Genomic DNA, 12,009 nt, shown 5'->3' on the forward strand with positions numbered 1-12,009 from the left:
CAATTTCAGATGACTAAGTAAATAACATTACTATTTGGTATGGCTTGATGAGAGTATACATTTCAGAAGGGGGAATGTGTTTTGATTGATGGATACTTCATTGGTATTGCGGCACTCTCCTAGTTGATCGATTTAGTTTATATGAGTCCACCAAACTATAGAGTACCTGGTCCTCTATGAGTTTCCACTGAGAAAACTAATGAAACGGTAAGTAAATGAGACACGAGATTTTTACGTGGAAAAATCCCACTCAAGGAGACAAAAACCACGACCTACACTTGTAGACTTTTAACTTCACTAACTTGTAAACACTCTATTAAAGCCACTGTGTAATGACTCTATTACGAAGACTTCAACTCAACTAACTTGTGATACTCTTACCACAAGCCACTTTGTCACTCACTAGTTACAAAGACTTTAACTTATGACTAACTCTAGTCACAATACAAACTCAGAAAGTTTATGGCTTTACAAAGGGGTTCATAAGCAACGGCTCTAGCTAAGCAATTTAGGAATTACAACAAGAACAATCACAAAGTTACAACTCAATTAAGGACAATAAAATACTAGATTTAAGAACTGGTCCGTAGTAGCGTTTAACTTTGTTCTTCAAGCTCTTGAGAATTGAGTTCACTGTTTGCAGAAGACTTGAATGCTTGAAGTGAATTCTCAAGTGTTCAAGTGATGCTTTGTTATAATGCTCTTGTTAATACACCCTTGATGACATCACTTGAATGATGTAAGCACTTGGTAGGTCAAAGGCAAGTGACTGCAAAACTGCTGCAATGTGTGCACTGTTTCTGTGGCAGTCACTTTTCAACTGTCCACAGTTGACTTTCGTACTGCTGTCAGGGAAACACAAGGGATTAGGTCCTTGTCTTATTTCTCAATTTTCTACACTTACAGCAGTTCACATTAGCTGGAGTCCAGGCTGGAATCCGTTCATTTGTAATGTGTACCAAGTGTGTCAGGTTCCCTATCTGGTTCTTGACAGTAAGTCTGTTAGATCATCAAAACATAAGGCAAAGACATTGAAAACACATCAACTTCCATCACCCCCATTCCCCTCCTCCAGCAATGTATTCAAAAAAAAAATCCCAAATAAATAACATGTGCAGTATTTCACTGCAATATTTTTCATGGCTGTATGCCTCGATCGTCGACCAGTATCAAGTACTTCCCTGACAGTTTTTGATTCCAAAAAAAAAAACTGCACTCTTGATCGCTGGATAAACAATTAAGTCGGTCACATGTACACCGCGCCATTGCAATTTTACAAGCTTAACACTTTTGGACTACGTATCTTTAAATAATCAAAAGTTACAAATGATGATCGATAAGTAATGACATTTTTCATTCGTTGACAGGTTAGAAACTTTGCAAAATTACAATAGTGAAACGTTAGACCAATGGTAATGTCTCGATGTAAAACCCTTGATTAAGAAAAGAACTAGCTATCCATAGCTTCAAATTGGCCAAGTTCATGTCCACCTCACATTCTTTTACCTGTTTTTTCATTTTCACAAAAAATAATAATAATAATAATAATAATAATAATAATAATAATAATAATAATAATGCCCTATACAATTATGAATTGATATTAATTCTGAAGTCTGTAGGGAATTAATTAATTAATTAATTAATTATATGTAAACTTACATTAAGAGTGAAGGTCAAAATATAATCATCGGCAGAAATAGCCAAGTTGGAGCTTTGAACATTGAATCCAGAAAGAGACTCAAGAGCTTTGAAAAGAGAAGCAGCAACTAGTCGCCCTTTGTTGCATACTAATCTCACGTAAATGCTTCTTTCTTCTACTTGAAAAACGTCCATCTGCATTAGTTTAGCATGTTAATTACTATCATTTTGCTTTTGATTTAAATGCTATATATTTTGGGTAGCATTTGGTTCTTTTAAAAACAGACCTTTGATATCCTCTTGAATGCTGGATAATGGGTCATCAATTTCATTTGCTTGGTATTCTGAAATGGATTATTGTTCGTTTCATTGAAGGAAGACTCAAGACCTTCTATTTCTGCCTTTAGTAACTTTGCTTGCGTTTGCAATCCTTGTACATATAGTATTGCATCTCCTATTATGGAGGCTTTATCCATCTGCACAGAGAAACATTCTCTTCACTCAGAACTAGGTTTAACCAAAAAAAAATTCATATTGTCAGTATATATGTTAAATTCTTCAAGCATACAGCGTTCCAGTTTCTTACCTTTGTTATATTAGGAACTAAGGAACGCAAGGCATAAAGCTTCTCCTTCATTCTTCCTCTTCTTTTTCGCTCGGAAATTAAAGTTCTTGATCGGTCAGTCCTCGTGCTCTTCTTTGTTGGAGTTGCCGGCAACATAGTCGTGGTGGTGGTAGTTGTTGTCCCAGTAGATTCCTCGTAATCATTGTCGTCCTCGTCCTCGTCCTCTTCTTCTTCCCCGAGCTTCATTTCTCCGGGGAGGGAAGAAAAAAGTGAAATAGGATTATTAGATATGTTTGTGGCATTCCAATCAAATATATCCATTGGTGTTGGCTCAAATTGGACATCAGTCGAAGCAAAACAACCTGTAATGTGTTCACAGTCATAGTTGGGGCAAAACTTCACTATAGGGTCAGCAGTTTCACCCCTAATGAGCTCAATAAATTGTTCAAAGTTAGCCTCGTCCATGAAATTAATAAGCCCGACATCGTTAACATTTTCCATTGGCAATGTTGAACATGCATTAGTACTCTCCATTTTTCTTTTGCTATTTAGTGTTTCCTCTCTTTTACTGTTTCAGCAAGATGGGTTGATGGTGAGAGGTTTGCAGAGAATTTATAGATAACGGAAAGAAGTATCTTATTTATTAATATATTTATTAGAACGCGTGAAAGGAATCGAGATAGTTACTGGTGAAGTTAGAACTAATATTAAAACCGTAAAGTAGTTGACAAATAGTGGAGATGGTGTTTTCATGTTCACCGTGACCTAGTTTTATATCATTATTCGTTAGTGAAGTGATGACATTAGATTCTTCTTAAGAAATATTTAATTGGAATATCAGATGAAGCTGCACCAGGTACTTACTACTGCTATTTTTGGTTTAGCAATGGTGATGAAAGGAAGGACGTCATGACATTATTTTACTTATATTTAAGTAAAGATGCTTTCGGAATTTTTATTTGTGCCCTCATAAAATAGCTAGTAATTATAGGGCATGATTTAATATACTCGTCACTCTCACTTCGCAACTGTATCACAAAGTATTTTACGATACTAAGCTTCATTGAAATTGACATGACATATTAGGAAGGAGACATGCTTTACGCATACAAATGAAGTGGAGCCACGTACACATTGTTTTTAATTTTGGTATCAGTGATGAAAGAGAGGACATCATGATCGAACTTTAGTTGAACTGTAATCTTCCGTCTCGTAAACCTATTTGACTAGGTACATAGTAAAAAAAAATAAAGATTTTTGAAATTTGTGGTCCTAAACAAGTTAGAAATGAGTGCAGAGTATTTGTGTGGCTTGGAAATGCGTCATTCTTTTTGGAACGGACCAAAAAGGAAATATGTTTACATAAACTGGTACAGAGGGAGAATTTAAGAGAAGATTCCGCTGTTATTTTTGGTTTAATTTTAATATGTGGTTTAATGTACTCACTGGTCACTACTCACTTTGCAAATCCACCCAGAAGAAGTTTAAACTATACATAGACTACATTTACGCTAAGATCACAATCACTAACTTTCTCTTTGAAATTGACATGATAATAAATTTAACATAAGGAAGAGGTCAGGAATCACTTAACATGCCTTTTCTCAAATTGATATGTATGTATGTCTCAAATTAGTTTACGTATATTCATGATCGTTTAAGTTTTATGCTTTAATGTTTTATACAATGTTACTCCATCCGTCTCATGAATTGATGTGACAATACTTGATCCGGCATAGAATTTATGAAATATATAATAACAAAATTATAAAATAAGCTTTAAAGATTTATAGTTAATTATTTTTAAATATAAAAACGTGACATTCTTCTTGAAACATACTAAAGAGGAAAGTGAGGGCCATGAATTGGACAGAGGGAGTATTTTTGTATTTTATGCACGAACATGAAATCCAAATTTCTAGACATATCTGTATTGATTATTTATTTTATGAAAAGGGGATAAATATTCCCCTTAAATATGAGAAATAGAGCAAATTCTTTATTTTAAATTTGTTCTTGAATATATACGCTTGTCACTAGTGGATTGGTTTTGATTTTTCCTTCAAATATGGGAAATAGAAAAATTTACCCTTCATTTGAATTTAATTTCAAATATGCCCTTATTATGAGTGGGTTAGCTCATATTTGCTCTACAAATCTAACAGACTGCCAAATTCTTATTTTTACTCCTTTAGATAGTAATATTTATTATTAAGATGGAGTGCCGCCATGCAAGACAATTATTTTAACTCCAAAAATTCCTTATAAATAATTGTAACCAAAAAAAATTAGACTAATCCAAAATTATAAAAGAGCCAAAATATCTAGTTGCTCATCCGATTTATGTCTTTTCCCTATTTAAATTTTTTTTACTCTCCTAAAATCTAACAACTATTAAATAGAACATCAATTCTAGAAAATCAATCAGTTTTCATGAAAAAAAAAAAATCTTCAACAACACAAATAAAAATTAAAATTCTTCAATTAGTGAAAAATAATTACACTTAGCAAAAATTCTAATCTTATTGAAGAAACTATGATTGCGGCCATGCTAGAAAGAACGAAATCCACAAAATATTAATTTTATTTCTTTTGAGCTAAATTTATGTGTATGGTTGTAATGCCTAGACAAGATAGTTTTGATCTTCACAAACAAAAACTGAAATAGAGAAGTGTCCTTTTAGTAAAATTAAATATTTTTTTGTGAATCTCAGCTTTTGATGCATATATTTTGAAAAAGTCTACATATTCTTTTTCTTCTTTTTGCTCTCTCGTAGTTTAAGAAATAGAAGTTAAATTCTTGACCCTAAAATAAAAGGGTTGATCAAACCTACCTAGTAGGGGTGCATAGAGGAAAGCTAAATAGAATAGCTTGTGGTTATAGTATGGTTACAAATTTGTAAATATTCTTGTTAGGTGGAGATCAATAAAAAATTTCTTTCACCCAAAAAATAAAAATTAGAGCATATTTGGAATCAAATTCAAAGGAAGAGCAAATTTATTCTATTTTCTATAGTTGAGGGGCAAATCTAAACTACTCCGGTAACGATAAAGGTACATTTGGGATCAAATTTAAAATAAGGATACTTTTGCTCTATTTCCTATAGTTTAGTGAAGCTGTCTGAAACACCAAAGTCAACTCCCCGTCAAATGTTACATCTCGCATTTTTTCGTATGTTAAAGTTTCGTCTTCAGTAAATTGACGTGAACTCGGAGATGATATTATCTGGAGGTTAGCATATTTATGCTATTTATAACAAGCGATAAATAAGTATCATGAAAGATAAAGGATGCACGAATGAGAGAAAATGAGTTTCGTTGACAATGGCAAATTTGGAATAAAATACGGATCAAGTAATAATACTCGCTAATTATAAACTAGTATAATGTAAGATACCATATGACCATGGTAGTATAATGTATAAAGTATATATTAAGTATATTAAAAATAAGTAGAATTTTAAGTAATTTGGGCCAATTTTTAAATTATGAGGGTAATTGATTAATTATCGGGTAACAGAACATTACCGAGTTTACTAATAAGTGGATAAAGATTAATTATCCACCCAACTCCATATGGCAGTCTGCCATGATATAAGGAATGACTAAGTAATTCCTTTCTAGGTGTCACGAAGACACCATGTATTTCATTTTCAAGACTTAGACTAATCAAGTCTTTCACTTAAAAGACAAAACAAACTATACTAAACTTCATTTTGAAATATTCCAAACCAAGAACAGAACGTAAGACCTCACATTATTTCCTGGAAGTTAACCATTTTCTTGTCAATCGATCCCGACAAAAAAACCCCAACAAGAATTATTAAGGTCTTAGTAACATAATTACGTTTTGCGATTCTAGTGGAGTACGGTGTAACCTGTTCCAAGAGTATCATACGAATTTTTACCTACTCCAGGTATGTTAAGGCTTAGTTTTTCCTTCATTTTAGCATGATATCGTAATTACACAAATTTGATAACGAGGCATAAAGGAAAATTCATATTCCGGAATTTACGTATATTTTGCTAGTCTCGCAAATTATATATATTTTCCTAGTTTTGTAAGTTACCATATTCTTCTTATCGGAACTGCATATTCAGTTGAGTATTTCCTTCTTACGGTCAAAAGAGCAAAGAGTTTACATATATATAGTATTAAAAGTATTTTCAATACCATCGAGCTATAATCGATGGGCAGGCCTCTATTGGGCAACCTCTGATCAGATGGTAAGTTATATACCGTGCCTACTATGGCCGAGCGCTTTTGATCGAGCCTAGTTGGTCGCTATGAGCGAGCCTACTACGGTAGAGCAGTTATATATATATATATATATATATATATATATATATATATATATATATATATATATATATATATATATATATATATATATACCGAGCCTTATAGGGCCGGACAACTATTTTACTCACTATATTGAGAGAGTTGAGTCAGTATCAGCAAATAAGCATATCTTCAGATTTTCTTTGACTCCTAGTTGTTTTCAGTTATTATATTATCATTTCAGTTTCAGCTTCAGTATACTGCCTTACATACTCGGTACATTATTTCGTACTGACATCCCTTTCTGGGGGCATTGTATTTCATGTGTGCAGGTTCACACAGACATGTGGGTAGACCTCCTTAGTAGGTTTTGTCCGAGTTCAGCTTTATCGGTAAACTCCCCTTCTTTCGGAGTTGCCGAGTCTAGCAGTGTGGTATATATCTTGTGTATATATGTAGATAGGTTATGGGTAGGTCGGGGCCCTATTCCCATCATAGTACATCTATCAGTAGAGGCTTGTAGATATATCCTGTCGGTTAGTGCAGTATGTTGGGCTTGTAGGCCCTGTACGTATATTTTATTGGCTTGTCAATTGTAGTAATTATAACGGCCTTGCCAGCCCAGCTTTATGTTGACACTAGTCCGTTAGTCTCCATTTAGTTTTATATTTAGTATCGCACATTATCTCGTAATATGGCCCGTAGCCAAAGTATGATATTACATGTTCAGAGTCTCTTAGTCGCAAGTGGTATGCAAGGATAGATGAGGCACTAGGTGCCGGTCTCGCCCCCGGACTCGGGGCGTGAAAAAATTGGTATCAGAGCAGTTCTATCCTAGAAAATCTACAAGCCGTGTCTAGTAGGGTCTTGTTTATAGATGTGTGGTGTACCACATTATATAAGCAGGGGACTACAGGGCATTTAGGAATTGGTTACCCTTCTTTCAAATCTAAATCGTACTGTAGTAGCACTGAGTTATAGGAAATTTGAGTTAAACTTACATGTTGATGTTTGCATGCATAGATGAAGGTAACTAGGAAGACTACGGCTAGCCAGAGGAGAGAAACAACAGTAGGTGAGGGGACTAGCAGGGTACCCCCAGTAGATGGGGCCCAATCGGAGTCGCAGGGAGAGATCCCTACCCAGTGATTACCAGCTCCTCCGCCACCTGATGAGATTCCTAGGGAGACTGCACATCCAGCTCCCCCTTCGCTTCTATCAGATCAGGACTTGAGGAGTGCGGTACATTTGTTGGCACAGTTGGTAGCTACCCAGCAATAAGCTAGGGCATCTGCTAGTGCAGGATCTTCTGAGGGATCTAGGAGTTCGAGGGTCCGAGAGTTTATTACTTTGAATCCCCCAGAATTCACTGGAATAGATCAGAGGGAGGACCCGCAGGATTTCATAGATCAGCTTTATAGGATCTTTCGGGTTATGCATGCCACAAAGAAAGAAGCAGTTGAGTTAGTAGCTTTTCGACTCCGAGATATAGCCATCCTTTGGTATGAGGGATGGGAATGGTCTAGGGGACGTGATGCACCTCCTGCTATTTGGGATAATTTTTCAGATGCCTTCCTTGATCAGTACTTACCACGAGATATCCGACAGGCCCGACTTGATCAGTTTCTAGCCCTCAAGCAGGGCAATATGAGTGTTCGAGAATATAGTCTCCATTTTGACTCATTGGCCAGATATGCACAATCTATAGTTGCTACTATGCGAGATAGAATCCATAGGTTTATAGCAGGATTGGCCCCAGAGTTGACCGAGGCGTGTGCCACCGCTGCATTGCAGGATAGTATGGATATCTCCCGGATTCAGGAATTTTCCTAGAATATTGGAGGGGTAGGCATCGGCAGCAGAGTACGGAGAGGACTGAGTCAGGGCAGCATAAAAGGATGAGATTTTTCAGGTCTCAGGAGCAGTCTCAGGGTAGTTACAGGCCCCAGTACTTCGAACGACCACCTAAACCTCCGCCACCTCAGCTACAGGGTTACAAGTATGACCGTTATACTCAGTCAGGACTAGGTGAGAGCTCCCAAGCATCAGGTTTGCAGTGACAACGAGGTTCAGGGCAGACATGGCTAGTTCCACCGTGGTGTGCCATCTGCAGTAGAGGACATTTGGGCCAATGTCGAGCCGGTTTCGATGCTTGCTATACATGTGGACGTACGGGGCATATGATGCGAGATTGCCCAAATAGAGATTTTGGGGGAATGGCGCAACCAGCCAATTCAACAACAGGATCAGCTATGTTCGTGCATCCTTCAAGGCGCGAGTCTCAGTCTTTGGCTGGTAGAGGTCGATGTAGAGGTAGAGGATCCAGTTCAGGTGGTAGCCAGAATTGTATCTATGCGCTAGCAGGTCGATAAGACCAAGAGTACTCACCAGACATTGTGACAGGTATGTTGACTGTAAGCACGTGATTTTTGCCCTATATGAGAATTACTCCCAAAAAATCCAAAAATAAAATGATTTTTCTTTGGTGTGCAATTTTGTGATATTTTGTGATATTTGGAATAATTATTTGTATTTGTTTGTGCGTGTTTATTTGATAAATTAATAAAAAATACAAAAATATGTCGCATTTTGCATATAGGATTTAATTCTACAATTGTAAGTAATTAAATTTGTTTTACAAAAATTAAAAATTACAAAATAGGCATCGTTTGCATTTTTAGCATTTAATGTCCAAATATACAATTTTATGCTTAATTAATACTTAATTGTGCGTTAATTGTTATTGGGAGTTAATTTGCACTTTTATAACTTAATTTAGTTCTTAATAATAGTTTAAGTATTTTTATAATTTAGTTTTAGAAAAATAAAAGAAGAAAAGAGAGCGAAAATATAAAGAAAGTCGGAATTGGGCCTCTTCTTCGATTTCAAGCCATAGGCCCAAAAAATGGCCCAATCTTCCCTACGACCCAGTCCATTTCGAACTGGGTCGACCCAGTCCATAACCCAAAAGACCCAATACCCCTATCTTGCATTTCAAAGACACAAAACAAAACAAAAAAAAAAAAAACCAAAAACCCTAAAAGAGACCTAAGCATCCGCCCCCCCCCCCCCCATTTCTCCTTCTTCTTCCTCAAAACTCCATAGCACAACCATGGCTGCCTTCACCAACATCGACCACACCCCAACCATGGCTTCCCCTCCATCTTCACGTTTTTATTTTTTTCCGTCGACGTCGTCCATGGTTTCTCCGTTGCTTCATCTTCTTCGTCAAACCTCCGTTGTGCGCACTGCTGCCCGTTTCTGCTCACCGTTGCTTCTACCGGTGCGTCGTCTTCCCGTCATCCTCCTCGATGGACTGCCGCTGCCAAGATCGACTAGCTGCTGCTGCTTCTGTTTCAATCAAATGACCAAACGAACACAGCCATGGACGAGCTTCGACGTCGACCATGTCGTCGTCCATGGCTGTCCGCGACGTGTTGCTGCCTTCGCTGCCGGATCGCTGCTGCCTATCGCCGTGACCGCTGTCTTGACGTCGTGTTGTTGCTGCTCGTCGCAGCAGGTGTTGGACGGACTGCTGCTGCTGCTCGTCGCGGCAGTAGCTACGGGCTGCTTCATCTTCTCTTCGTCTTCATCGTCATTTGTTCGAGCTTTGGGTCGAGGCTCGGACAGATTTGTTTACAATCAAAGTTCTTCGTTGATTCATCTCCGGTTAGTTGTTTTTGAGTTTTATTTTGTCCAATATTTCGTTTTTATATTTCTAAAAGTTAAAATCGTTAAATATTTGATTCTTGTTTTGTTCGTTGTTGATCGTTGAAATCATTTTTTTTCTAGTTTGTTCATGTTCATGTGCTTTGTTAAAATTAATTTTCAGATTTCAAAATAGAAGTTTAATTAGTTGTTTTCATGTTTATTTCATGTTTGTATTATTGTTTAAGTAAGTATTTGTTAGTTTGATGTTTGTTAGATTCAAATTGAAATTTAATCAACTATTTCTTCAATTTGTTTCATGTGTTTATGTATTGTTAGAAATTGTTAATATTGTTAAGTTCAAGTTTAAGTCCATAATTGTTTCTTCGTCGATCTTGTTATTTGTTTAAAGAATTTAGTTGTATTAAAGGAATATATTGTTTTAATCGTTTAATCCGTCATGTTTGTTGTCTTAAAATAGATTCATTCATGTTCATACTTTGTTTGGATGATCTTGAATCCGAATTTTGTATAGTTTGATTTCTTGTTTACCATTTATGATTATTGCTTGAATTGTTCTCATAATCTTGTTTAAAGTTTAATATAAGAATTGTTTGTTGTAATGTTGTTAGAGTTGATTTTAAGTTCAATATGATTGAATTTAGAAATCTTCATACTTTGTTTGTTGTTGTTGTTGAATCCGAAAATAGGATTGTTTGTTGCTAAAATATTGTTCAATCAAATTTTAGTTATTCTTGGTTGTTCAATTTATGTTCATATGATTTGTTGTTGAAATGTTGTTAAAATCATGTTCATGTGATATTGTTGTTATGATGTTCATCCATGTTGATATTGTTGTTTGAACATTGTTAGAAATTGATCATATTGTCTATATTTTGGTTAAGTTTGATTAATTGATGTGTTATAGCTGATGGGTAGTTTGGTAAATTTGTAATACGTTCAGGGGTAGTTTGGTAATTTCAGTAGGATCGGAAGGGGTAGTTTAGGAATTGTACATTTTGTAATTGTTTATTTGAAGCATGGGGGACAAAATGAAATGGGGTGGGTTGTGATATGATTATTTAATATAAAGGGGGGACAAGATTTAAATTAAAGGGGAATCTTGTATTATTTTAAATAAAGCATGGGGGACAAAATATAATGGGGTGGTGTGATATATTTATTTAATGTAATGGGGATGAGTGGGAAGATAATGGGTTTGGTAGAGAAAGGGATTGATTTTAATTGATTTATGGGATGGGATATATATATGTGAAGTCTTGAACACAAAAGAAGAAGAAATACACGGACAAAAAAAAAAAGATTGAAAAAAAAAAGCTGAACATTTATTCCGAAAAAAAAAACATTGAAACTCTCAAGAAAAGAAAAAACATACAAAGAAAAAAAATTTTGAAAATTAGAAGAGAAAGTAGTACACACCTGAGAAATATTCTGGTATACAGGTGTAGAAATTAAGGGTTGAAGATTAACTAGCCTGTCAAAAATCTGAAAATTTCCCTTGGTTTCTGTCCGTTATTTTCGGCATTCCTGGATTTTATTTTGAATTTTTCAAAGCTGTCACTGGGATTTTCGTTGACTGGTTATTGCTGGTTATTGTTGCTGTTGCTGTGTTACGTATTACGTTGCTGACTTTCTTCTTCTTATATTGACAATATCAGGTACACAACTGTAATTTTGGCATTTTGTAAGCTGAAATGAAGAATGGAGTGTTAAATTTTTAATTTAGTTTAATTTAATTTTTGTATTGTATTTAGGTTATTCATGTATTATTATTCTGTAAATCACTGTCATCGGCATAACTAGGCATATTATAGCGACGTATTAAATAACGCCTTTACCAGATTATTAGGAA

At 35.5% G+C, this 12,009-nt stretch overlaps 1 protein-coding gene across 2 annotated transcripts; it reads right to left on the minus strand.

Moving 5' to 3' along the window:
* Nucleotides 1-357: 357 nt before the first annotated feature.
* LOC107780528 (transcription factor FER-LIKE IRON DEFICIENCY-INDUCED TRANSCRIPTION FACTOR-like) lies at nucleotides 358-2,826 on the minus strand. 2 transcript variants are annotated; one of them, XM_016601083.2, is made up of 4 exons: nucleotides 2,228-2,826; nucleotides 1,929-2,117; nucleotides 1,663-1,836; nucleotides 358-842 (listed from the first exon to the last, which is right to left on the minus strand). In XM_016601083.2, the coding sequence occupies exons 1-4, from the start codon at nucleotides 2,738-2,740 to the stop codon at nucleotides 810-812; spliced, it is 909 nt and encodes a 302-aa protein (XP_016456569.1). In that variant the 5' UTR covers nucleotides 2,741-2,826; the 3' UTR covers nucleotides 358-809. The 2 variants fall into 2 exon arrangements, with proteins under 2 accessions (XP_016456569.1, XP_016456567.1); XM_016601081.2 differs by lacking the exon at nucleotides 358-842 and adding an exon at nucleotides 1,328-1,506.
* Between the last annotated feature and the right edge of the window lie 9,183 nt (nucleotides 2,827-12,009).

This window comes from Nicotiana tabacum, chromosome 3 (assembly GCF_000715075.1).
Source record: "Nicotiana tabacum cultivar K326 chromosome 3, ASM71507v2, whole genome shotgun sequence".
In the NCBI taxonomy this organism is placed as follows: Eukaryota; Viridiplantae; Streptophyta; class Magnoliopsida; order Solanales; family Solanaceae; genus Nicotiana; species Nicotiana tabacum.

Bases quoted from the DNA above. Each gene is read 5' to 3' on its own strand.
- LOC107780528 (XM_016601081.2), bottom strand. From the start codon at position 2,740: ATGGAGAGTACTAATGCATGTTCAACATTGCCAATGGAAAATGTTAAC. The intron at 2,118-2,227 runs GTAAGAAACTGG...TTCTCTGTGCAG, and splicing joins TAGTTCCTAATATAACAAAG to ATGGATAAAGCCTCCATAAT. The intron at 1,507-1,662 runs GTAAGTTTACAT...ATGAAAAAACAG, and splicing joins TTTTGACCTTCACTCTTAAT to GTAAAAGAATGTGAGGTGGA.